The sequence below is a fragment of the Anser anser genome, assembly GCF_964211835.1.
Source record: "Anser anser genome assembly, chromosome: 6".
Lineage (NCBI taxonomy): Eukaryota > Metazoa > Chordata > Aves > Anseriformes > Anatidae > Anser > Anser anser.
The window spans coordinates 36,852,782-36,879,786 of record NC_139726.1 but is presented as its reverse complement, the minus strand read 5'-3'; the positions used below and the strand labels follow the sequence as shown (position 1 = coordinate 36,879,786).

The following is a 27,005-nucleotide window of genomic DNA, read 5'->3' as shown; positions in this document are numbered from 1 at the left end:
GCCCGCCCCGGCCGCCGCGCTCCTTCCTAACCTCCCCCCTTCCAAGGCGGAAGGAGAGGGGAAGGAGGCGGGGCCTCCGGGCGCCGCCGCGCGCGCCTATTGGCCCGAGCGGCGGGGGCCGGGCTCCCATTGGCCCCGCGGCGAGCCCCCATGGCCGCGGCCCGGCGGCTATTTGTGGGCGCTGGCGGCGGGCGCGAGCGGAGCCGCGGGGTTGCCTCGTCCGACGGGTAAGTGCGCGCCGCCAGCGGGCACCCCCAACGGCCGCCAACGGTCCCCGGCTCCGCGCCCGGGGCACTGCCCTCCCCTCCCCTCCCCCGGCGCTTTCGGGCACGGGGAGATGGGGTCGCGCCGCGCCTCACCAAGGGTTCCCTCGCCTCCCCTCAGCCCCCTCCGGCAGGCGGCCCCAGCCCCGAGCACCCCGCCCCGCCTCCCGTCCGCCGCCGGGCAAAGTCCCCCCTCCGCGCCCTGCTCCGCGGAGCCGCCTCGCCGGCCCGACAGGGGCTTCACCTCAGCGCCCTGCGCGCCCCCCCACCCCGGGCAGACCTTTACCTGCCCCGCTGCTGCAGCCGCAGAACTCGCGGCCGCCCTGCAGTAAGCGTCAGCTTCTCAGCCCCGTCAGTTAACTTCACGCAACCCGCGGCTGCTTGAACGTAGCCTGAAAGTCTGAGCGCTGGAACTAAAGCGCAACGTACAGAACGTTTTTCCAAAAGGTCTTCACTTAAAGTGACTGAGATCCAGTCCATTGTCAAAGCAGGTGAGTGCAAATGCAGCAGTACCTGAGGAGCGAGCCCCCAGAAGAGTCTCTGCTTTTCCAGACAGGCTTTTTCCACTTCCAGATCACAGGAGAAGTCCTGTATTGTACAAGTATCAGGCGCACAGCTACTTATTCCCACATCCCTACTACACAAGAAAGAGCGGTAACACTGCTGGTACCCTAGATGCTGTGAAAGGGGTTCAGAGGAAAGAAATCCCCGTTTTCGTAGGGAAGGGTAATTTAACTTGGAGTTATTTTTCATCAAATAATGCAGAGAGAGTCTTAATTTGCAATTCTTCTTAAATTCTATTTTAATTAAAACAAAGCCAATATCAAAGTGTCACCATACAAAACATGCTTCTGTTGGCTGGAAACACTTTTCCTTCCTACGCCTTCATTTTTAATGAAAAGCAGAGTTTTCACCAATTCAGCTCAAATATTAATTATTTACACTGATTTTTTTCCCCCTCCCCAGAATGACTCAGTGGTACCAGCTACAGCAACTTGACTCCAAGTTCTTGGAGCAAGTTCACCAGCTATACGATGACAGCTTTCCCATGGAAATCAGGCAGTACCTGGCACAGTGGCTGGAAAACCAGGATTGGTAAGCACAGAAAACGACCTCCGGGTTATGTGACAAGAAGGGTTCTTGTATTTTGCTGCTGCCTGTAACTCTGCACGTGCTAGGGAAGCAAGCTGCCAGGGGAACCTTTGCTGGTAGGACATTTCAGTAGCTGCGTGGCTGAGGGACCCAAAGAGGGGCAGGAACGTAGCCTATTTAGAGTAATGTGTACCATCTCATAATCCCCTTTAGTCCCTAACAAAAGGGGTTGTTTTAAGACAGATCAGTTTCTTTGGCATCTCAGGCTCTTGCTAGTTACGTGCTGTGTACTTTTTCCAAAGCTTCTGTGGAGTGTCTTTCCAGAACTGTAGAACAATGTGCATGTGTGTCAGGGTCACTTTTAGCTTCCTGACATGCATGGAACAGGTAAATGAAGTCGCACAGAACGTGGCGACAGTAGCACAGAGGAAAGGGAACACTTTTCTATCAAGGAAAGTGAAATAGAAGGTGAGAGAATAAAAGTGGCTTATGTTTGAAGGTAATTCTTACTGCCTGCACATATTACAACTGGAGCTGGGGGTTAATAGTAAAGTATTCCTGCATGCATTTCTTGAACACTGGTTGGAAGTACCTAACACAAGCACGCCTTAAATTGTTCTAGGGAACATGCAGCCAACAACGTCTCTTTTGCTACGGTGCTGTTCCATGACCTGCTGTCACAGCTCGATGATCAGTTCAGTCGATTTTTGATAGAAAACAACTTTCTGCTGCAACACAACATAAGGAAAAGCAAGCGTAACCTTCAGGTATGCCTGGGACGTGTGCCTGTGTATTTGCTTGAGTGGCTTCGGTACTGCGATTGGATGTCTCTAAGCAGACTACCCTGCCAGGAGGGATTTTTCACAACGTATTTGGGAACCCTGAATTTAAGTATTCAGAATTCAAACATTCCTATTCTCTGTTTTAAATTGGCTACAGTTAGAAAGTTAGTTTCAGTAAGAGTACGGTTACAGTTTGAGAGTTGTCAATACAGAGAGTGAAGTTAGTAAGGTGTTGACTACATATTTGGAGCACCTACATGAATGTCATTCACTTACCCCATGCTTTCCCCAGTTAGTTTCTTTGGTGTCCTAACAAGTCAAAAGGAGATGCAGAAGAAACACAGTGGAAGAAATCCTTTCCATAGAGCTACAGAATCACAACAAATAGCAGGGGATCTGTCATTATACAACAATTCTATGCATGTATCATACCGGCAAAGAAAAGGACCAAGTGATTGGTAGTGGGGGCACTGCAGAACATATTTTTTGTGGACTTCATTAGTTTCCTTTGCCAGTCGTCCCATCCTCCCTGCAGGGTTCTGTGCTAGAGGATCTTCCACGGTTACCTCCTCCACATCTGATTTCCCACACACTTAGCTTATCCTCACCGTGGGTGGGTGCCTGGGGGAATGTTTTCTGAGAACAGGACCAGCCTCTCAGTCAAGAGGGCTGGGACAACTCAGCATCTGCCAAGGCAGTACTTAGCCTAGAGCATGTTTCAACTTGGTGCGTGTGTCAAGCAGGAAGACTGAATTTGTATCCAGCCTTGTCTGTGTTCCTAAGAGGCAGCAAACCTCTCCCCTTTACATCCTTGAGCAAGAGCTGCCCCCATCAAGCTAGAACAGCCCTTCAAAGCCAGTAGCTCCAGCTCTAAGGAATGGAAGGGTGGGTCTCAAGAGAAGAGAAGCTGTCTCTAGGACTACAGTGTATTTTCTGCTTTCTTCCAGTAATGGCACAAAACAATGGAGAAGGGCTGGAGACAAGTCCCACAGTCTCTTTGTAAACTAACAGTGAAAAAACAGGCAGAGAAAACTGTTCTCTTAGATAGTTGCAGCAGTTGCACTTCATGTAGTCTTGAAGCAAACAATGACCAGTGCCTCAAGGCTTAGAGTCACAAACTTTTTGCCAATTGGTTTAAAGGAAGACAAGAGATTACATTTATGAACTTTAACAATAGCCTGTCTCTAATGGCAGGATAACTTCCAAGAAGACCCAATACACATGGCAATGATCATCTACAACTGTTTGAAAGAAGAAAGGAAAATACTGAACAGTGCCCAGTTATCTAATCAGGTAAGTTAGTCTTGGGATGTCTACTGCGGTCATATCTGCCCTTTCTTATTATTTGGGACAGAGAGTGGAAAAAGACAGAGCAAACAGGCTGTTTCTGCTTTGCCTAACAACATGATTTTTAAATATGGAAGAGTAAACACTGGCATATACCAGTTAGTTTGAGCTGTATGAAGTATTCAGAGGAGAAAGGGCCAGAAAGTAATTCTGATTCCTTGGGTAACTTAAAAGGTAAATTATTTTTAATTCTTCTCTAGTATGACCTGATGTGCTCATCAGATCTTTTTTAATCAAGCACTATTTCTATTTAATCAGTAGTGCTTCCCTTATTTCTTCAAGATTCTAGCTTTTTTTCTTCTGCATTTTACTCCCAGTTTACTCTGTACTGACCAGCTGAGCTTTGGTGGTTTTCTGTGAAAGCGATGCTGCATTCTCCCTGCCCAGTTACCTTCAAGTATTGTTTTTTAAAAAAGAAAAATCTCATTTCCTCCTTCTGAACCATACGTAAAGCCATACGTTTCTCCCTTCCTCATCGGTTCTACAATGCATGTCACGTTTTCCTTTCCAAGAACTGTATCGCCTTAGAATTCTGCAGTAGGGAAAGTCATGCAGACTGTGTAGCTAGATGTAATCCACTTACGTAGTAATGAAGTGATGACTAACCAAGCACATTTGGGCATTGGCTTTCAACAATGGGCCTAATGCAACTGTGTCCAAAATAGCTTCTCTAAAAAGCCACTCTGGCAAAGCCACTCCCAAATACCTTGTAGCTGTAGTACAGCTGTCAGTTTCTGTTCTGGCTCATGACACAAAAGCCGTGAACTGCCTTTCCAGCATGCCAGATGGTCCAAATCAGAAAAAGAAACCAAATCTTCCTGTACTTACTGTTGGCACTATGTAAAACACCATGCCCTACCTCTGCTTTCTAATAAGTTCAATAAAGGTTCTCATTTCCCAAAACAAGCATAATTATAAGCATCATAAAAACCAAAGACCTCCTCTATATTAGGGTATGCTCAGATTGCCCTGGTGGCCTGATTAAGTCTGTGATGGGGAACCTTTACCAGTTTATAGATAAATTCTCTAGATGACCTCAGCTTAAGTGCAACAATGCATCCCTGACTGTCCCGTGTTGGAAGAACAATACATGTCTAATACAAATAGTATTAGATTGGATTTGGGGGGTTGGAGCTAGATGATCTTTAAGGTCCCTTCCAACCCGAGCCATTCTATGACAGTAGTTACACGTGGAACAAAAATCGTGTCTTTCAAGTTACTGCAACTCTTGCTGAGTGAAGTAATGCCGTAAACTTCCTAAATGAAAGCTTCCAGCTTTCAAAGGAGCTATACTGAGATCTAAAATTTATTTTACTGTCCTGTAGGAAAAATAAATTGCATAAGAGGTTATCCCATTGGCCTGTACACCAAGCTACCTTGCCCTCCCTCTTAGCCTTTTTCTCCCCATTGCCTGAATGGATGAATCTAACATTTAACATAGATGTAATCCAGCCTTCAGGACAGTTTTTTTCTTGGAATATATTTAGAAAAATGCATTAAAATAAGCAAAATAGGAGAATGGATTTGTGCAAAGAAAACAGTGTTTATAGCTTTTTATTGGTATAATGAAAAATGCAGCATCGCCACACAAAAGGAATTTCTTAATCCTCCCTGTTCCTTGCAAATTCACTTGAACTCTTGTATAAAACCTTGCTATGACTTATGAGAATAAGTAACGCTTTGTAAGGCTATTTGTTAACAAAAGCCACTAACTAGCATTAATAAAAAAAACCCCTCTACTACTCTTGGTTCACTCAGATCTGATTTCTGGTTTTGTTCTACTTGCCTCCCTCAGATGGAAGTGGGGAGCGTACAGAACACTGTGATTGGGATGCTGGACAAACAGAAGGAACTTGACGCGAAAGTTAAGGCTGTAAAAAACAGTGTTATAGTAAGTATAGTGTTATTACAGCTGTATTTAAAGCAATTTTTATTGATTCACACACATTGAAAAGCTTTCAGTGCATAAAAGACTTTTTAAAGTGACAAGTAAAAATAAGGTGATTGGTTTTAAACTCTCGTGGAAATATTGAGTAATTGTGGCCATCTTCATTTACACTTCATAGGATGTGGAACAAGACATCAAGACATTAGAGGACGTGCAAGATGAATATGACTTCAAATGTAAAACCTTGCAGAACAGAGGTGAGTAATTTATCAAGGATGTGCCTTATTGCATGCAGTTCATAAGAGTAAACTCTGCTGTCTTATGTCAGGAAGCTAAACTACATGATACGCAGCCGAACTTACTGATCACATCCCTCCCTCATCAGTTCTGCTTTATGCTGAAACCTAAATCCCCAAAATGGATTCTCTTAATCTGATCTTACAAGGGAGCCTTTTTGCTAATGCAGCATTTCTTTGTCCTTGACTTCTATTTGCCCCTAGAAATAGCAAACACTATAGACTGTGTGACCACACAGGGTTCATTCTATAGATCTTATTGACTTTGTTTCAAAAGAAACGAACAAGAGACCCTTCAGTTTCCAACACAGATTTACAGTCGATTAGCCCTTAGAAGAGGGCTGACTACTACCTTGAGCCATAGTCTTGGTCTTTGTAGTTGGTGCACTTCCACAAGTGGATGGGAGCCTCTAACTTAAGGTCAGTGGGGCCGCTGTATGGGAGCTATCAGCATGGGCTTCTCTCAGAAGGCTGTAAATATCCTCCCTTGAAGTAAGAGTTAACTTTAGTTTCCAGGTTAGGTAACATGAGTGATTCATGTCTGAAGTCAGCATGAGAAAAAAAAGCAGCGTCTACACAATAAAGAACTCCACTTAAAGTAATGACATCAAAAGCAAACTCATATCAGATACTTTGTCTTGCATTGATGCTTTAAGTGGAGAGTCCTTTCAAAAGAGAGGAGAAAAAAATCTAGAAGGCCCAAATATTTCCTCCCTTAAGCTTTACAGATATACTTCAGTTGACATTAGCCATGAAGTTCTCTTCCTCCGTGGTTTCCCTCACCCCCTGCTTACTTCTCTGTTCTCAGAAGGCCTGCTGCTGTCCTTTAGCCTCAGCTTCACAGTTTGGACTTATTTTTACAGAGCATGAGCCCAATGGTGTGTCACAGGAGGAATATAAGAAAGAACAGATGAATCTCAAGAAGATGTTCTTGTTACTTGACATCAAGAGAAAGGTAGTGCATTAGTTTTCTTTTCAGAAGGCAACAGCACTTTATTTTGAATGCACGTTCGTTTTCATTAGTTTGACATATCAAATCATAGCAATTTTTTTCTGCTCTCACTTCAAGCTGGATTTTGTTCTCTCAATCCTTCATGGAAATCTAGAATATCACTAAGCAGTTATATTTCTCTTCCAGCAACCTTTCTTTATCAAACTGTTAGGTAAAGCTACAAGAACAATGAGAGGAATTAACGCAATATCGATCATGTTTTTGAGGAAAAAACAACTAAGATGTTTACAGCTATGTTTTAGTTAAGCGTGCTGCTCACTCTTACTGCAGTGCTGAAGTCTTCAGCAAGCACTGGGTGGTCCCAAATATACGCTTGGGACACTGGCTCTTTAGCTTACTGAATATACATTGTTTCTCCACTTAATCCAGCAAATATTCCAGCTACAAAGAAGTAGATGTTATGGGAAACATCCTCTGCTGGTAGAAACTATTACTCTGAGGTCCTTGCAAAGTTTTACAAAACACAGAATTAGCTAAAACAGCGCTTAGCTTTTTTGTATTAAAATTTTTTTAATAAACAGGGTAATTTAACATTCCCTATAGGAAGTGGTGAACAAGATAATACAGCTGTTGAACACCACGGAGCACACACAGAGTGCTCTTATTAATGAGGAGCTGGTTGAGTGGAAACACAGACAACAGACTGCATGTATCGGTGGCCCACCCAATGCCTGCCTTGACCAGCTACAGAACTGGTAAGTCTCCAGACAAGGACTGGGTTGGCCAAACACTTGAAGTGTGTTACGAAGGAGCACCAGATCCATCAAATACACTGATTATTTATGTTATGCGCTTTCATTCTGTCACAGCGTAACTACATGTCACTTTTTTTTTTACTTCACCACTTTCCAATGCAAAAGTGTTCTTTGTGCACTGTGTACTCCTTAGAGACAGTTACCTTGCTGGTGTCTCAACATTATTACAACACAAAAAACATGCTAAAAGTAATGACACCCTGTAATTGTAGGTTCACCATTGTTGCTGAAAGCCTGCAGCAAGTTCGTCAGCAGCTCAAAAAGCTTGAGGAACTGGAGCAGAAGCTTACTTATGACCCCGATCCCATCACAAAAAACAAACAAGTTCTGCAGGACCGAACACACAGTCTTTTCAAACAGCTTATCCAGAGGTAACGGACAAGAAGGGTCTTTTTGCAACTGTGAATGAACGGATGGAATCTTCCCTTCTGTTTGCTCAGGATTTCAGGCCCACTAACTTTGCACTTTCTGAGGTTTTCCTAAGTTTGTTACAAACATTAAATTAAGTAACCACTTTTTGAGATTTATCCTGTTTCACCTTTCCACAGGTTTAGGCCTGTGGAAAGGGTTTGTGACCTGTCATCCTGTAAGTCAGCAGGAGCTTGCTACAACATGCAGTAATTACAAAAGTCAAGCTCCTCGTCTATCAATCCATTTCTTGCTTTCAGCTGCAGCCCTACAAGCCACCTCAAGCAACTGGACACAAATCCAGCCCCATCAAGCAATACCCAAGATAAATACACACTAGATTCTCCACCCCTTTGTCTCTGGATGCATCTTGTCTGTCTCCAACATAGGGAGGCCAGCCCTACCCTCTACTATCTGTGATACAAGTTACTGTAGTTGGTAGATGCTACATGTAAGATCTGAGTCCCATTCTGAAACATACAGTAGGTGACAATTCATGCTGCAGAAGACTTGAAACTAGCAGATAAGAGCAGGGCCTTAGATACAGCATGTAACCCCCTACACGGGGGCTGAGACTTGGGTTTCCAAACTGCCATTCAATGCCTTGACCACTAGCTTTCAATTGGAGGAAACGGGTATCGCTTTTCAGTGAAGTGAACTGCAACAAGGAAGAGCTGTGTTAGTCCAGCTGCTGTTAGTTCTCTTGTGCAAGTACAGTGGAGGGAGACATCTCCCCCCTGCCTAGGACTCGCTAATAGAAACACTTTAGGGTTTGTGTCTACAAAAGGCACCTACAACAGCAACAGTTTGGGGTGCATCAGTACAGGTTAGCCTCAGGAATTTGCTTTGTGGTGTCAGCTAGCCCTCACTGAATCCCCAGATAGTTTATCTAGCTCTTGGGTGTATGTTACAACACTAAGCATAAGAATTTAGCAAGCTGAAAATAGCAAGTGAAGCAACACTCCTCATTTGGATTATGTGAGTTGCATCAGTGTTTACACACTTTGATTTCAGGGAAGTCTGAGATAGCACTCCATCCTACCTAAGGGTTGTTTCCTAAATGCATGAATGGCTCACAAAGTCACTTTACGCTTTAAACATTCCTAGGCCTGCTGAAATGAGCAAAAGAAAGCCACACCAAACTCTGTATCCATTGAAACAGAATGAATTAGTGTGCAGTACTACTAGGAAATCACCATTCTTTTGAAATTTGTTTTGTATGTAGCTTCATGTACCTTAAAGAAAACACTGATAAATCAAATTGTCTTTAATCTATTCTTTCCATAGCTCCTTCGTGGTAGAGAGACAGCCTTGCATGCCAACCCACCCTCAGAGGCCATTAGTCCTTAAGACAGGCGTACAGTTTACTGTGAAGCTCAGGTATGTTTTCCCCTTCTTTTGCAGTAAGCCTTTCATTTTGTTGGCTTCCTACAGCTGGGAGGAGTGCACGCATTACACAGTAGCCAAAGTGCTGAGGTCAAGGGGATGAGCAAAGTGCCAAGTGGCAGGGGGATGTCTTCTATCAAAGTTTAACTTGCATTCAGGTTTTACCCTTTACCAGGCGTGGTGACAATTGAGTGTCTGAGAAATACAAACAGATACATGCAGGCTATTTTTTCCATGCAAAGTAACTCATTTGCCAATCTATTTTTCCTCTAAAGCAGGAACTTGCATCAGTTCTACAGACACTGCTAATTTATCCCGTCACTATACATCTGTTACCTTGTATGGAGCACGCCTGGGGCCCATACATGTTCCTGAGCTGTGCTGCTCAAATATACCTGTGATAAGCAGCACTATAGCAGAGCAGCTGTCTTTTGTAGTTCCGTCATTTATTTGTTTTTAATTTCTTTCCAGATTGCTGGTGAAATTGCAGGAACTGAACTACAACCTGAAAGTGAAAGTTTTGTTTGATAAGTATGTTGTTATTTTTCTCATTCTTCTCTATGAGAAAACTAAGCAGGCCTCATGTTCAGAAATCCAGAAGGCAGTCACATTAAGTAAGTGTTGGAGTAGGCTGGTTCTCCATCACAATAGACACATCCTTCCCCTACACCCCTGGTCTAAGTCTTTCTCCCCAGTTTTGTGGCATGTCACAAAGGACAGAAGGCCTCAAGTTCTTACTGTCAGCCATGTTCATGTGTGCTTAGGAGAGCTCACTACTGCTAGATCAGCCTGGGCACAGAACAGCACTTGGTCAGCATGTGCACTGCTGAACCACTTCTCTCTGCTGTGGATGTTTCACTTGTGCTAGCACAGAAAGCAGAGATGAAAGCATAGAATTGAACTCTGTTTCCAGGCACATACAGCTTCCCTACTTTTCGGTTGTCTTTAGAATATCCTGTGTTTTGGATAGCCCTTAGCGAGGAATCTGGCAATTCTAAAGCTGTCTTGCGTTAGAGGTATAAACTTTCTCCCTTTAACATGTTCTCAACTAGTGAGATCTTAGAGTAATCGATACAGGCTTCTACCTGAACTTTCACAAGCAAGCTCAGCTCTTTATAAACAACCTAGTTTGGGTGAATTTAACACTTGCTTTAAGGGCATGGAAGTGTAACAGACTCTCCAAAGTCACAACAGCGGCTGTAAAGGCACGAAAGGGATTTGTCTTCCTATTTGAGTCTTCAAGGGCCATTCTTTTCACTTGAAACAGCTCTAGGGTCCAAAAAACTAGCATGAGTGGATGAAAAGAAAATAAATTCTTATTTGGAAGCAGAGGCTTTGAGAAGTGTACCAGATAATGCAACTCAGTAGAATTGTGAGTGTTGGAAAAACTGATTTAATTGATGCACTGATTTCTTCAACAACTGATGTTGTTTAAAAGCAAATTTAAAGAGAGTATATCTCATTTCAGAGCAAGAGTTAAAACCTAGGCACCCATTAAAAAAAAAGCATGAACCTCAGTAAAAAGTTAGCTTGTGTAAGGCAGTGTTTGTTTTGACTGCTTGAACCAATTGACTCTTGTACAACAGATTTCACAGAAGCATTTTACCAGTTCTCAGTCAGCTATTAAAAAACAGATTTGCTGCGTCTGTGGCAGAATCTTTAGATGATTTTATCTTTTTTTTCTTTGACAGAGATGTAAGCGAAAAGAACTCAGTCAAAGGGTATGTGGCATCACAGTTTGGTATACTAACGTTGGGTTCTTTCAATGGATTTCAGACCTCTAATTCTTTTTTCTTTGTGAAGGTTCAGGAAATTTAATATTCTGGGAACAAACACAAAAGTAATGAACATGGAAGAATCTACTAACGGAAGTCTAGCAGCAGAGTTCAGGCATTTGGTAGGGGATTTTTTCTTTTATTGACATCCATTTAATTGTGTGGGCAGAGGGTGTGGTAGGAAGCAGACAATTTGCTTTTATTATTGAAGTCAGTGTTTACGTTCCTAAAAAAAAAAAAGGAACTGTGAACAAACATCTCTTCAAAATCTTTGGCCTGTTTCAGCTGAAATGCTTATTGCTGATTGCCTTTCTGGCCCTATTTCAATGACAAGTATTTGCTGCCATACAGCTTATCCTGTAATGAGCATGTTGGAGGAGTAAGAGAAAGAAGCCTTGAAGAACTATTTTGGGCTTTTCAGGGGAGGTTCCGTAGACAGAGAAGCATAGAGTAATTTAAAGATATTCGGCATTGGAAGAGGAAAATTGTCTAAGAGGGAGCAGCTACAAGAAATTCAGTGCCTTCAGGAGACTATAAAACACCTGACTTGCAGATTACGAGGTAAATCAGATTGGTTTCATCATTACAACAGGAAAAGAAAAAAAATGCAAGTCTTGAACCTGATAACATGGAAGTCTCCCTTCATTGTCCAGAAGGGACACTACTAATGTCCAGAGTTTTGTTCAATTCAAAGGCGTACTTTCGATAAACCAGTATTTTATCTGATCCTTCCTGATTTCATACTGCTTCTGTTGCTATAAGGCCTCTTGTATAAAGACACAGTACCTGCTTTCACGGCTGAACGCGTTATAAAAGAGTAGTATGCATTATAATGCTTTCACTTTCACAGCTTGGAAACAAATAGGACCAGACACTGGTGCAGCAAGTTTACATGCAGTTGAGCAGCTAGAGCACACAAGCATTTGCATCCACTACTGCTTTCAGTTGTGAAAGAGGTAAATGAGTGACAGCTTTGTTTGTTTGTTTGCAGCAACTGAAAGAACAGAAAAACGCAGGAAGCAGAACGAATGAGGTATGCAATGCTAACCTTGTTCATAAAACTTTTGCATGACACCAAGATGACATTCAAACATTTAAGACAATGCTCCACTCAGCCCCATGAAGAAACACACAGGAGACAGACTACCAGTCGAGTTCAGCATTTCTAAGAAGTTACCTATGTAGGAGACGTCTGCAAATGAGAACTACTGCCAGAATGATCCCTCTCAACTCTCCCTCATTGGCATCTAGCTTTAACAGGACTTTCCAGAAATTAGAAATTGTTCTGTGGCTTCTGGTTGCAGCCAAAAAGGAGAGATGAATAAAGTACCCATTATAACATGCAGTTTTAGGAAGTTAGCAGTATCACTTAACTGTGGCCTGTAAACCAGCTCTGAAGTCCAGAGCAAGGAGCATCCCAAAATAAGCAACTTCAGAGAAAAGGGTTTTCCCATAATAAATCCCTTCCCCTCCCCTCCAGGGATTTTCAGGCCCTGAGAGATTTTTTCAATCCCTGAAAGGTTTTCTTAAATTTTTCCTCCTTCTTCAAAGGGTCCTCTCATCGTAACAGAAGAACTTCACTCCCTGAGTTTTGAGACACAGCTGTGCCAGCCTGGCTTAGTAATAGACCTTGAGGTATGTCTTAAATGAAAGAGATGGAATTAGCTTCCTCTGTCACTTACGACAATTAAGACAGTACAAGCAGGGAATTAAGATGGAAACAAGTTTGTGGGTACTATAAAGAAGGACTTCAGCAGGGATATAGGATAGTCTGACATGTTTCCTCCTGTGTCCCTTTCAGACCACGTCCCTTCCCATTGTTGTGATCTCAAACGTGAGCCAGCTTCCAAGCGGATGGGCTTCTATCTTATGGTTCAACATGCTGTCTACTGACCCCAAGGTATTTGCAAAACAAAAAACCTTTCTACCTCTCTGTGCAAGAAGGTGAGCTTCCACAGTTCCTGAAATTGTACTAATGTAGATTTTAAGCATCAGTTGCATGCAAGTGGCTGCTACATTTTTGCCCTGCAGATGACTGCTAACAGCTTTTGGGCATGGAGAGGGAGGCAGAATGACTTATTGACCCTACCCCCAACAGGGCAGTGTTTGGAACCCACAAAGGGAAATTTTTTATTGTATTCAGTATACGCCGTGAGAAGCCAAATAAATGTTCGAAAATGCAAACCCTGTGATCTGGGAATCTGACCCACTGGGAGAAGACCTACCCAAAGCAGAGTCCCAGAAACTGCTCTTCCTGGTAAAGAGTCCCCATCAGAATAGCAGTCCGGTTTTGAGGGTTGTCTCAAGCTGACATACATTCTCACATCTGCATTTGTTTGGGCACTGCACTTTCATAGATTCAAGTGGCATTCCAAAGTTAATGTTTGCTAACTGTATGTTGTATTTTTCCCTTCCATTCTAGAACTTGTCCTTCTTTCTGAATCCACCTTATGCAAAGTGGTCTAAACTTTCTGAAGTTCTGAGCTGGCAGTTTTCTTCTGTGACAAAGAGAGGCCTTAATGCAGATCAATTGAGCATGCTGGGAGAGAAGCTACTTGGTATGGTCTGCTTCTACCACTTTAAGTCTTTTAGTTCCACTGAACAAGCAGATGGCCAGTTTGAATTGAAGCAAGTTCATGTTTTCTGCAATCTGTTTTAAGTTTTCACTTCCTCTCAAGCCTTTTCCCCTTATACAATATCACACTGTAGCAATACAATTTTTTCTAGCTTTCCACTTGATAGAGTTTGCAAAAGAAGGTCAGGTCATGAAAAAATCTGCAGTCCTATCCTAGCAGTTCATGCGATAGGGCATTGCTAGCTGGAGCTACTTCTGCCTGTTGAAGGAGTTCTAAACATACGTAGTAAACATGTATTGATATACCTGTCCCCAGCTACAGGGAACGTTTATACTGTATACACAGAGTTGCCATACCAAAGTGCAGGCACTATGAAACTATTAAGAGATGCCAAATTAAATGTCTCCCAGGCCAGAGTCCTTAGTAAAAGCATCATCAGCCGTAGGTTTTGTTCTCCAAACTCCTGGTCTGTTTGCCTGATAGGCAGGGCACCCATCACAGCTACTGACTTAGCATAGTGGACTCAGGATAAAAATACCATTGATTCAGTATATTCCCCTATTCCTTAGGTTTCAGAAAGCATTTATATTTCAAGGGATTTGGCGTTAGGGAGTCTAGGTATCAAGTAAAACATTCCAGACTCTTTAATTCCCTTTCCCTAATTTCCCAGAGACATAAGATCTGACAAAAAACAATCTCCTTAATTTAAATAGGTTACCTTTTAAAAGTCTGTAAAGAGACTCATTTTTGTTAGTCTGATTAATCATAATGAAGACAAAGCAACCTCTGACATTTCTATGGTCAACTTGTATTTCAGAACTTAAGAGATCTTTGTCAAGCTCTGGTAACAGTAAGGATGCTATTTAAGTCTCTTCTTTACAGCTAAAAGTATTCCACCATGGAAAAAAAAATCAGGAAGTTTAATGTTATGTATTCAGGATCCTTTAATGCAAGGGGATGCAGAATCTAACAGGGTACCAGGATACAACTCACCTACTGCTTTTGTGATGTGAACATTGATCTCTTGGTCTCTAATATTATCAGTATCAGAAACAAGCTTCCTTAGCCCAATATGTTTTTAAAGAAAAAGAAATGAGAGGGAAAAGAAGATTTCTGTCTTTATTGAAATTCATAGCTTGGTCTATACTGGAAAGAATTGTGCCCTGAATACAGTCAGGGTCCACAAAGCTAGTGTAGTCATGGCATAGGATTTTCTTTGAAGTTTTGATGCAATTATGAAACACTGACATTAAAACAAGGAGAGGGAGTAATTACAACAGGAATGAGAAGAGTCCGTGGTTGGGGCAGACCCAGGAGTCAGAGTTCCTGGGTTAAAAGCCTACAAGTCACCAGAGTTGAGAACAGAAAAGTTCTTAATCTCAGGAAAAAAAAAAAAGTTGCAGCGTCTGCTCAACTCCTACAGAAAAGCTTATAGTTTGAAAAAAAATCTCTTCTACAGCAAAATGCTTCCAGGAAGAGAATTAACTGGTAAATACTAGGTGTAGTACAGTGTAGAAAACGTCAGAATGAATTAGTTCCCATTAGGCAAGGTGCGCATTGCACTCTGGGGGCCTCATTTGGTCGGTCTTATGCAGTGAACTTCTTCAGAGGGGACCTCTGCAAGCTCTCCCTGCAGTAGCCTATAAAGTGCAATAGCCTTCCATTTCTTTCCTTTCTTAGCCCACCACTTCAGAGTTGTAAGTTAACACTCAGAACTTGCTCCTCTAATTCTTTTCAGTCTTTTTAAGTAACTTATGGAACATGACTGATGTCCATTTACTCTGTTCAGGGCCAACAAGTGGAGGAGCTCATGATGGTCTTATTCCTTGGACAAGATTCTGCAAGGTATGAATTCAGTTTAAAAACTGAGAGGGTTTTATTTATTTATTCCCGCCTAGGCCAGAACCAGATCCTTTCCTGTGTTCTTAAACCAGCATAGTCAGTTGCACAAGAGTTAACCAGTCACATCTGTGAGTACTGTGGGTTCAGGCAGCCTTTTTTCTCTCACCGCCTCTTGCCTTAAGATTCAGTACATGACTCATTCCCAGTAGTTTCTGTTGTTCTTTAATAGGGGCACAGAAAGGAGGGGAAAGTCATAAAGAGAAGAATATGGGGGTGGTGGAGAAGAAAAGGGGAGAAACATGCAAAAGCAGGAAGATGATGGCACTGAGAGCTTGCTTCCTCTCCATTTAACAAAACTCATGCTTCATTTTCTCCCATTCTCCTCCCCCCCACCCTACCTCTGAATTTCAGGAAAATATAAATGACAAAAATTTCCCTTTTTGGCTGTGGATTGAGGGGATTCTGGAGCTTATTAAGAAACATCTCCTGTGTCTCTGGAATGATGGGTAAGACCTGAATGAAGCTAACAGAGATGTGGTCATCGCCTCAAAGCTTTCACTTGGGTTAACAGTTGCATTATCAGGTTGGGAGACTGTACTGACACTTGGGATCAAATCAAGTGCAACTCACAGACAGAAAATCCTGAGGCAACCAATTTCTAGCAGTGAGGAAGTCTTGACTGAGGCAGCTGCTTAAAGCAAAAACATTGGATGACCAAGCTGTGCTATTTAAGTCTCAGAAGAGAAGGGCTCTGAATATTGTTGTGTTTTTTTTTTTTTTGCCTTTTTAAGTAGAGTCTTTTCCACCATAAGTAGGTTCTTCCCACACCACAAAACAGAGCCTGTCTTGTGTTTGTCAGGGAAGGCTAAAGTACAACAAAGTATAATTCATGAAGTGATAATCCATCTTAAAAAAAAAAAAAAAACCACCCACAAACAGTACTTGTGAGTGTCCTGTAGGTGGCAGCAGGCAGACTTTATCTGCAGTACCAGCCCAGAAAGGAGTCTTTACCAGTAGTGTAGTAAGACAGTGCAAAATTGAAAATCAGTTCCATTTATCCTGTAATACTATTTTAGCAAACCTTGAGTGCTGGTATTGCTGATTTCAGAAGTCAAATTATTACCCCTAGGTCGAGATGAGTTCAGTCTAAACCTTGTTTCACTGCCTAAAACACAATGAGCAGATGACAAGAACACAACACAACTTCACAGACTCCCCTTGTATGCACGGTGCTAAGCATTACAGCTACAAGAACGCTTGCCTTTCTTCATATGTGAGGGATAGGAAGGCAGAAGACTTGTTATGCAAAGTACACTTATTACCCACAGAACATATCTGTTGCATACAGCACGCTATCTAAAAGACAGAATAAGACACCTGAAGTTTCTAAACAAAATCAAGCTTATTTAGTAGATTTTGTGCAAAGAGCATTTTCCCTAGCAATACAAAGAAGCACAGCTATTTCTCAAACCTTTATTGTTATTAACAAAGTACTTTGAGGAATAAACAGTGCAAAGAAATTCTGACCTTTTTGGGGGGGCTTGATCAGAGTTCTGACCTATTGCTGGCTTGTACAACTCCCTCCCAGTACTTGTCCAGGCCAGCGTGTTTTTTAATTTTTTCAAATTACTTCCACATGGGCCTCCTTGCCTACACAAATAACTTGCTGAGCATAATGTATTTATGGGGTAGAAGTTACACAAGCTTAACAAGTGATATAGATAACATGCACAAGGAATAAAATTAATCACTCAAATGTGTGGATGCAATCTGGTAGCTAGCAAGCTTTGTTTCATCAGCTGAAGACGAAAAATCACTGATCCTTAATACAGTTTTGAAGTTAAAATTGGATTTAACCCTATTGCATACACGTAACTTGACTTCTACCTCCACAGCCTACTTTTGATAGAAAATATATATATGTTTATATATTGCGAGCTCAGAAAAACATTTGGATAAGCCACCAAGCAAAAGGACAAGTGATGAGAAGAGCAGAGATGATTCATGGCTTCCACAGGGCAGCTCCAGCCCTGCTCACTTCCCAGCTGTTCACAGGACAAAGCTTTCTATGAGGCTTTCATAAATACTTTAGTTCTTTAAAATAAGAAAAGCTTTTTAGTTTTCCTAGCTAGACCTGCACAGCTTATTTTATTTTTTTTATTGAGATGCTAACTCAACTTTTTCTTTTTGACATTACAGCTGCATCATGGGATTCATCAGTAAAGAGAAGGAACGCGCTCTATTGAAGGACCAAAGTCCAGGAACATTCTTACTAAGGTTCAGTGAAAGCAGCAGAGAGGGAGCAATCACATTTACTTGGGTAGAAGGATCTCAAAACGGTAAGTTGGTAACAGAGAACGCCTTGATCTTCAAAACACAGGCTTACATCAGAACACTTAGTCTTTACACTCGTCTCTTTCACACAGAGAACCAGTGCAATACACCACCCAGCAGTCCCACCCTTACAAGCTACAGGCCACAAACCACAGTAGATCCACGCCTTACTGGGTACAGTTCATAAGCCATACAACTGATTAAGTAGAACTATTAAAACTTCCCCAATACTGCTTCTGACCTGGAAGTTTATTGAGAACAAACCACCTGGGCTGTGTACAGACACACGCAAATCTGTGCCTCTCTCCAGCCCTGTATCACCTTCCCCATCAGCTGTTTCTCTCCTAGGAATTGTTCACCACAGCCTTGTTCAGTCCCCTGGACTATTGTTCTCTGCCCTACTTCATCTTGTATGCAACTTCTTTTCTTGAACATCTTTCTTTAACTCATTCAATTTGTTCCTTCCTTCTCTTGTTCTTATCAGATGAACCATGTATTCACTTACCTCATTTTCCTTGCAGTTCTCCTTCCTCCTGCTTCCAGGAACGGTCAGACAAACAGCTTGACACCACTATTAGCCAGGCTACTTCTCTCGCTGTCTTTCAGAGAAGCCTAGAGGCTCTAAAGCTGCAAAAAGATGTAACCTCCCTTGAGACCTGTCAAAGCTTCTCCCCTTATCACACTGCTTAAATCAACCCCACCTGCCAGGATGCTGCAGCTGTTGACATTTAACTTGGATAAGCCCAAGACCTGTAACAGCTGGGGGAGAAAGTGCTGAGTGTACTTGAATCACCTCTTTTTTCTTTCTCCTTGTTGCCTTCATACCTGAGGCATCCAAAAACTGAGCAAAGAAGGGTGCTAGCATTTGGGGCTTTCAGGAAGGCTTTACGGGTCTCTATTTTTCCTAAAAGCCCCAGTGGTGTACTAGGGTCAGAGCTTCTAATAGGCAATAGAGCTTGAATGGCATCATCTGGCAGAAGGTCGGTAAGGCAGCACAGCTTCAATGAGTTCATAAAATACTGTGGTTCATTTCCGTGGACAGGTCACCCCGTCACTCTGAACACAAAACACACCTACAGCCATCGCTATATGCTGTCCCTCCCACATGCCTGCCTACTCCTCAAAACTGGTGTGCTCACTTTGAAAATAAGCCTTTTGCTCACTTTACCTGCAGCTTTTCTGGACAGTTTTAGAAAAAGCTTTGAAACCACCCTTAAGAGTCATTTCTTCTCTCTTCTGTAGAGCCCCAGTTCCATTCAGTAGAACCGTACACCAAGAAGGAGCTTTCTGCTGTTACCTTCCCTGATATCATTCGCAACTACAAAGTGATGGCAGCTGAGAACATTCCTGAAAATCCACTGAGATTTCTGTACCCAGATATTCCCAAAGACAATGCCTTTGGCAAGTACTACTCCAGGCCTAAGGAGGGTGAGTGCTATGAATGGTTCACGTAGCATAAGTGTGTTTGTTCTTGAGGTAGGTGGGAACTGAGTAATTCCTGTGGCATAGAAAGAAAGGGCAGCAGTTGGATCGAACGTCTTGGCAGCCTAACCCACGTTTGAGTGCTGCTCAGATGAAGAACAGGCACCTGAGCTTCAGTAGGTTAAGAAGTCTGTTTTTAAAGAGGAACAACACAAGTTCTGATTAGCTCAAAAAATGTCTCTGTCCCTCTAATTCAGTTTTGTTTGCCTGTGATGTATTTAGAGATGTAGGTTCCCGCTAACAGCTGGAACCACGACAGTCATATTTGACTCTTGCACTACACTGAGACTGGCTGTGTGGTCTCAGTACGTGAAGCTGTAGGGGAGGTTTTGTTTCCCAGTGTCAATAGGGAAAAGCAAAAAGCAAAATCTGACTAAAAGTGAAATGAATTAACCATAGTGCTATAAAATGCACAAGAAAGACCTGTGTATTCTTAGGGTCACAAGCTTTATTTGGAACAAAAAAGATGGCAATGGGAGGTAAACCTGATAAAAAAACAAGCTTTTTTTTTTTTTTTCTCGCATTAAAGCCCCAGAGCCTATGGATTTGGATGGTCCCAAGGGAAACGGCTACATCAAGACTGAGTTAATCTCTGTTTCTGAAGTGTAAGTTTCCATGTAAATGCTGGATTGCCAGGAACCGCATAATTTTTCAGCTGTAGTTCACCCATCTTCATGATATTTAAGGTGCCCCTAACAAATCTTTACTCTCCGAGGATATGATCATGCCACATTCATGAACTGCCGTCATTGAAACAATTGACATTTTTACATTCAAAAAAAAGTTGTAGGCAGTCACACGAGCTGATAATTCCATGAAAAGCAAGTTCTTAAACACTTGTTGGGCTTGTTTAATAAGAAAGTAGGTCACCATGTATTCCTGTTGGTCACTGAAAGCCATGCTTGCTTTGCAAAGCATGGTACATTTCTCTTCGGCTAGGTCTTCTTCTCAAGAGAGCCCATGAGTGGAACTTTTGGGCTCTGGGCCAGCCATGGTAGCCCAGCTGTGCCTCACTTCTTTAGTGAAGGTTGATCTTTTATCCCTGTTGTTTTCTTCCTATTAGCCACCCTTCCAGGCTCCAGTCTCCAGAAAATCTGCTGCCCATGTCTCCTGAAGAGTTTGATGAGGTGTCTCGGATGGTGGGTCCGGCGGAGATTGACACTGTGGTACACATCATAAACCAGCCTTTTGGGGGAAGATTTAGCTAAACTTGCATTCCTCCCCTCACTCCTCTCCTCCCCATTCAAAAATACATCAGCCAGTTGACACAAGCTACCACTTCCAAATGCTTCTCTTCAAAAACGTGAAGAGAAACTGGGAACTGAGAGTTAACCTTGGTTGCTCTAAGTTGATGTTTGCACTTTTCGGTGGGGATAATAGTGAAGGAACAGTAAAGCAAAGCTTCCAAAATGTTTCCCCTTCCCCTTACAGGAGAGAGGAAGGAATAATAATGTTGTAGTCCTTCATGTGGCGATGGGGGTAGGGAGGGAAGCCGGAGTAGGCACACAGCTTTGCAGCACTGCTGTACCTGTAAGGTAGTGCCTGTTAACAGACCTGTATTATCTTTTTATTATACTAAAGGGAAAAAAAAAATAAAGCTAAATTAAGGGATGACTTTCCCACACACACACCCACCCCACAGCAGTTTGAGCACCAGATTCACACCTTAGTATATTTGGGGAAGACCTCACTGTGCTCCATGGTCAGCAAAGGCTGTAGAGCACTGGGGCTTTACTTAGCTTGTATAATTGACATGTACTTTCCTTGTTGCAGATGTGTTCAGCATATTCAACTTAAAGGTTGAGCTTTTGACTGCATCATTAACCAGCTGATTAGCTTATGCATCCTGCTCTACAGTCAATGACTTGGTGACAAGCTTCACTCCAATTCTTTGGGAAGGCCCTAGGTAATTCAAAGCACACGTTTCTCAACCTGAAGGTCCACAGTAGCAATTTTTAACTAGTGGGAATATAAGCAGCAGTCTGAGTAGGCTCCATATATGCACAATTTTTGTTTAAAGTTTCATTAAAGAATATCCCATTGACAACATACTGTGCCAGGGCAAAGGAAGAGAGAAGGATAAGAATGAGGGGTCCTCACAAGAGCGAGGGGGAGAAACGTACATGTAAGTGAATTTGGTAAATGTAACATTTAAAGTACTTGGCTGTACATGAAAGGATGTCAGAGGAAAGCTAGTTCTTCTGCAGAGGCTCTCTGTTCAGAAAGCTTGCACCTTCTGCTTCTGAAGAACTTCGACAGCTTTGAATCTTTTTCTGCATCACAGAAAGGGGAGGAGAGAAACATGCTGCAGGTATATATGCCACACTGAACCTGTGTGATACTGAAGTTTGGCCTAGGTTTCTTTTATAGAAGCATGGCATACTGCTCTGCAGCAAAACATAAGCCAAAAAATGTTATCCACGTTTCATTTTTGCTTGTTTCTTAAGGCAGAGTCTTCTTAGATAGGATGTTTTGCACAATCTTTCACATAAAGAGCACTTACGAAAACACCTTGAAGCTGTATTGGCACACGCTGAGCTTGCAGCTCAGTGTATACAATCAAGACTAAAGCTTTACAGATTGCAGTCATACTGTCTGGCAGCACTATCACACAAAACAAAAACCTACTCTTAGAGTAAGAAATGGGTTTGTTTTTGCTCACTGTGCTTAATTAACCACAGTGAGGATCCGGTCACTGGTAGCTTTTACAGTAAAACACGCCAGGTGGAGTGGAACTTAATTTTCTCATGTTCTATGAAACAGGGCATTTAATTGCTGAATAGCTAGAAGACTCAACAAACTTTGATAATTGATTTTGCAATTAGGGAGAGGGCACAGGAAAGTGAAAAGCTATATTGAGTAATAGCAGCAGGATATGCTATCTATAGTACCTAAGGCATAAAATTGTGCTTCTGTCAGAGGAGGAACAGATTTGTTTTTCAGCATGTTTGAAGATAATTAATAACTCAGTTAAGATGCAAGGTTGTCTTAAAGCAGTGCATCTCTTGGACTAAGGGCATGTATTAGTCCAGACTGCTAATTTGCATGCAGCCACTCAGAAGGACTCCAGAACACGAATGCTGGATCCCCCATGTTCAGGTAGAGTTGCTAGTGTAACTTCTGACCCTACTGCTATCCCTTCCCGGTGCCTGGGAGGACAGCATTGGCCAACATGGCTCAGGAACTGCAGAGCTGCTTTGCAACCATTCAGATATGCTGAATTGATCAGCTGCTTCTTTGAAAATAACTAACTAGTTCAGTTTAGTGTATTCTGCCCAGGAAGACCAACGTGCCCCTGCAAAAGCTCAAGGGAAAGAAAATTTGAAGGGCCTACAGCAAGCAAAGTACGTACTTAAATGGAAAATATTGTTAAACTGTCTTATTTTTGGTACCCTAGGCTACTGAGGCTAACAAAATACCACAACTGGTGACTGGCTTTAGTCTTAGCATGAATAGCTGAATGTGAGCCTTTATTGTAATGTAGGATCAGACTTTTTTTTTTTCTGTGGAACTACACCTTGTACCAATGTTCTATATGCAACAGTCTATTTTCATTACTTTTAAACTTCAGTTTTTAATCAACCAGGATGAAATTTTCTTGTGAGACTTAAAACAACAGCCTTACTCATAACTGTGTCTTTACATGGCCAGTAGTCCCAAAAGCATCATTTTTTTTCCAATGGAATATTATTTTGTCATTTTAAATAAATGGAAGTGTCCTTCTTCAAGGGTTTTGGCTATTTCTATTATAATAATGTTGTGTCTGTCAATACCGTATATTTCATTTTAAGTTTCTTTGTTCACAACTAAGCAGTTACAGCTCTGGTACTTAAGGCAATATAGATGCTTTTAATCTACTGCAGTGTTGTAGGTCAATTTGCATTTGAGTTCTCAGAAGAGGGCTGTTAAATTTATTATTGCTTACATCAGATCACTATTTTTTTACCCAACCAAACTTCAGTAGGTTCTACTTGAATTTCTAATTCGAGTTAAAAGGCAAAGTAATTGACCTACCGCTGAACTTTGTGATCTATCAAGCTGGCCCACTGGTGCACCGTTTTTCTCTGTGGCTATCAGGTGATACAATCCCTTTCCTCATGACTCAGGCTTTTACATTACTTTACACAGCCAGAAGAAAACTAAAAGAAAAGAAAATGGTGAGACGAAGGATTGGGGAGTAGGCAAGGGAGGGCAAGAGCTCTGAGGGCACATGGCCAATCCACTTAAGAATTTCAGCATCAACAAAAAGCAAAGGAAGTCAGAGCTCTAGAAGTGTAGATTAAAACAAAAAAAAACAACAAGCAACTAAATCAGCTAATTCATTCTTATTTCTTATAAGCTTTGCACAACAGAAATGACCAGAGCAGGTTTTCTTGGACAGCCTTCCCCCGACCCAAGGCTTGTATTTCAATCGCAGTCACACAGAAAACCAATAAAAAAACACCACCACCACCATCTTGGTATTTCCATTTATTATGCTGTAAAAAGCAACGCTATCTGGATCTTATTTCTTAAAATAAATAGCTTTCATTTTCAGAACCAGTACAGCTCAAGTTTAGATTCACTCATGGGAAACTGCTAGAAGTACATTCATCACTGTCTGTTCCCCACAATACAGAATCTAGAAGTCGAGATCAGCCTAGTCAGTTACAATGACCAGAAGTACACTGCCAGAAAGTATAGTCACTGATAGTCCATCTCTGAAGCAAAAAAATCCGGTACAATACGTTTTGTTCACAAAGATAGGCTAATTAATGCTAAGACTATCACAATATTTCTGAGTACAAAGCATTAAGTTAGCTTAACTATTTAGTTTGTGATACAGAAGAAACATATATGACAAAACCAGAAGTGTGGGGAATCTTCTTTGGAGCATAAGGAAGTCAGTATTTGATAAGATAACCAAAAGCTACTTACGTTGAAATCTACATGTCAGCATCATGAATGATAAACAGCCAAATCAATGTACTGCATATATTTATAAATAACGCCATGTCTAAATAGCTGCACTGCTTAATTGGACATTACAAAATAACGCATCTTCTCACACTGAGAAAATACTAAAGCTATCCAGCAAAAATGCACTGAAGCTAAGACTGGCTAAAAGCACTCCGTATGATTCGGGAAAGCATTAAGTTCAGGGACAGCCATGATCTTTATGTTAACTCAGTCAAAATGCCGCTTCTGAAGGTTTTGTATGTTTGTGTATTGTACAATATACCTACCTTTTAAAGATGCTTGCTTGAGCAATGCAAATTTCAGTTAAACTAAATCGGGTATTTTTCTGAGAAGCTGAAGGATAGGTTTTTATACAAAAACAGAAATAATATTAGCATCAAGATACAGAATGCTATAGTCCATCTGAAAATCTCTACTCCTCTATTCTAGAGTTAATAGATCTGTTGCCAGAGAAAACATTTTGGGATTTAGTGTGGGGTGCAGCAGAGGAGAGGCCTTGTGGTATTCAGTGACCAATGCAGCTCATTAAAGAGCCAAAGGCCATTTGATTTCATTATTGACTAAAACTAAGGTGGCTGTGACACAGGAGGTGAAGAGGTTAAGAGATATTAAAAGCCTTCAGAAAAACAGCTGATCTTCAGAGAGGAGAAAAAAGATACAGCTTAAGAGCTGTAAGATTCGTGAGAAAAAGTGTTTGACAACCATGCCAGCCAGCTTGGAAAGGTGATTTCAGGGCTTTAGACTTTCAGATTCAGCCAAGATTTCATCATCACAAAGACAGTCACTGCTTGTGATGAGTATCAAGCACTTTTCCCTTTGGATTTTTCCCTTCCTGTAGGAGGCAGTATGGCATATCGAGTAGAGGACTGTACAGGAACTCAACAGGATTTATTCTCAACTACACTGACCTGCTGGGTCATTCTGAAGTTACTTCTCTCTATGCCTTAGTTTCCCCACTTACAAAAGGGAGATAATGTGGATCAGGTCACCTTTATAAAGTGCTTGGCCCAATCTAGAAAGAATTCAGGCATCAGTTTCAAGAGAATTTTGGTGCCTAAACACAGAGTTTGAACTTCAAGATCTACTAATGACTTGGATGTTTTGTGCTAGCATAAAATTAGCTATATATGCTATTCTTAAGCACAAATCTCTATATGTTAAACAATTCTGGCTTAAAATCTACGTCCAACAACTGCAGGGTCTCAAAGTCCAACTCTTTAAATCACTGATCACTTCGGAGGTTTTATGCCAGTGTTGGTAAAAACAACTGCACGTGGGATAGGGAACTGTCCTAACACTGTAGCTCTGCAAACAAGAAAGTATCTGCATCTACACTTCCCATGACAGCACCTGCCAAGCTGCCTTCAGCGGTAAGACAATAAATGCCACAGTTCACCACCAAAGGAATCACCTAATTGTGCTCTTGTTGCTGAACTCCTGGTTCTACACCCCCGTAATCCTACTGACTAATATCCTGCTCCTCGCACTACCATCAACCAAGAAGAGAATATTCCCAAAATTTGGCTTATCTCCTGCTCTGCTCATGCTTTGATTGGCTCTATGCTCCTTAAAGCTGTTTAACTCCATCCGTGTTCCTCATGATAAGCTTAAATTTAGTCAGATTTCTTGTAGTATTTGGTTTAGTATTTTGCCTTTCACATGCCTACATTCCCCTCGCTGGGTCCTGGTGCAACTGCCAAGAACGAAGCATGAGCCCAAAACAGGGTTTTGCAGCTTGTCAAGGCTCGCTGTAGTGCAAATATACCTGCAAGGAGCACGACTGCATAGAGTGGAAGCACCCGCTTTCCCCTGTTACAGGGGAAGTACTTTAGCAGCTGAACAGGGAGAGAGGAAGGAGGCTAGAAAAAAACTCTTTAAGGAAAAAAACACTAAAAAAAACCCTAAACACTGAGAGATGTTACAAGTCACATTCTCCTACGCCATTTGGTCAAACAAACCTTAAAACAAATTCCCTGACAAGACTATCTCTGAGAACAAGCCTAAGACCATAGACAACCATCACCTATATACTCTTTTGATATTTATATTATGTAAACAAGCTCGTGTGGAAATTTTTCTTTTTTTTTTTTTAAAGTAAGTGCAGATCTTTACTTAACACACCCAGCCTAAATCTACATCAGCATCCTCAACTTTTGAAAACCCTCACTGACGCTCATACCTGACAGTACTCTGGCTCATCTCAGCCATACTGGAAACAGAGGGCTAGAGAAACAAAAATATAGCAAAAAAAATCCTGACCACAGACTCAAGTTCACATAGAACACAAAAATAAATTAAGTAGTGCACAGTAAAGCCACAGCTAAATATCTTTATACATCAATTATATGCAGCATGAGGTAATATTGCTCACATTATGGAGGGAGATTCTTAGTTGGTTTTGTTGGTTTTGAGAGATTGGATTTGTCCTGTGCGTATAGAAACTCCTGTAACATAACACTGAAGTAACAGAGACTTCTGTAAAATATATACCACTATCAGATAGAAACACACACGCTCTTCAATTACTTATGTACACCACAATTAAATAGGTAAGTGACTTGATTCTTAGGATCTAGCTGAGAATGATTATAGTAAGCCATCTAGGTTTTTATGAACCGTTCGGTTCTCCTTTCCATTGTTGGAATCCTCTGACGGCGTGTATTGGACCTGATATTCTTGAAGAATTTTAAATACATCGTGGTGTCCAAAATGTAAAGCTTCATCCATAGGAGTGTTGTTCCATCTAGAGGAGGGAACACAGATCTAAGATCAGCATGCAGTTGCGGAGCTAGAAAGCACCGAAATTCA

General features: G+C 41.8%; 2 protein-coding genes across 4 annotated transcripts in view; one reads left to right on the top strand and one right to left on the bottom strand.

The window, feature by feature from the left end:
* Positions 1–69: 69 nt before the first annotated feature.
* STAT1 (signal transducer and activator of transcription 1) lies at positions 70–22,966 on the top strand. Of its 3 annotated transcripts, none has more exons than XM_083842890.1 (24): positions 71–227; positions 1,230–1,358; positions 1,978–2,122; positions 3,332–3,430; positions 5,280–5,375; positions 5,551–5,629; positions 6,532–6,623; positions 7,224–7,375; positions 7,648–7,806; positions 9,131–9,223; positions 9,701–9,760; positions 10,921–10,950; positions 11,033–11,126; positions 11,996–12,037; positions 12,556–12,639; positions 12,806–12,904; positions 13,427–13,562; positions 15,370–15,425; positions 15,834–15,928; positions 17,622–17,761; positions 18,999–19,184; positions 19,768–19,843; positions 20,302–20,377; positions 21,012–22,966. In XM_083842890.1, the coding sequence occupies exons 1-24, from the start codon at positions 151–153 to the stop codon at positions 21,033–21,035; spliced, it is 2,319 nt and encodes a 772-aa protein (XP_083699016.1). In that variant the 5' UTR covers positions 71–150; the 3' UTR covers positions 21,036–22,966. The 3 variants fall into 3 exon arrangements, with proteins under 3 accessions (XP_083699014.1, XP_083699016.1, XP_083699015.1); XM_083842889.1 differs by having other exon boundaries at positions 20,302–20,404; XM_083842888.1 differs by having other exon boundaries at positions 70–227; positions 20,302–22,966.
* Positions 22,967–23,695: 729 nt separating this feature from the next.
* GLS (glutaminase) overlaps positions 23,696–27,005 on the bottom strand; it is a 58,491-nt gene continuing 55,181 nt past the window's right edge. The window contains exon 18 of the mRNA XM_083842902.1: positions 23,696–26,940. Within this exon, the coding sequence (XP_083699028.1) occupies positions 26,784–26,940 (157 nt within the window). The 3' untranslated portion in view covers positions 23,696–26,783. The remainder of the gene's footprint in view (positions 26,941–27,005) is intronic.

Excerpts from the sequence above, each read along its gene's own strand:
- STAT1 (XM_083842888.1), top strand. The coding sequence starts at position 151 with ATGGCCGCGGCCCGGCGGCTATTTGTGGGCGCTGGCGGCGGGCGCGAG. Across the intron at positions 5,630-6,531 it reads TAAAACCTTGCAGAACAGAG|AGCATGAGCCCAATGGTGTG; the intron begins GTGAGTAATTTA and ends TTATTTTTACAG. Across the intron at positions 15,929-17,621 it reads CTGTGTCTCTGGAATGATGG|CTGCATCATGGGATTCATCA; the intron begins GTAAGACCTGAA and ends TTGACATTACAG.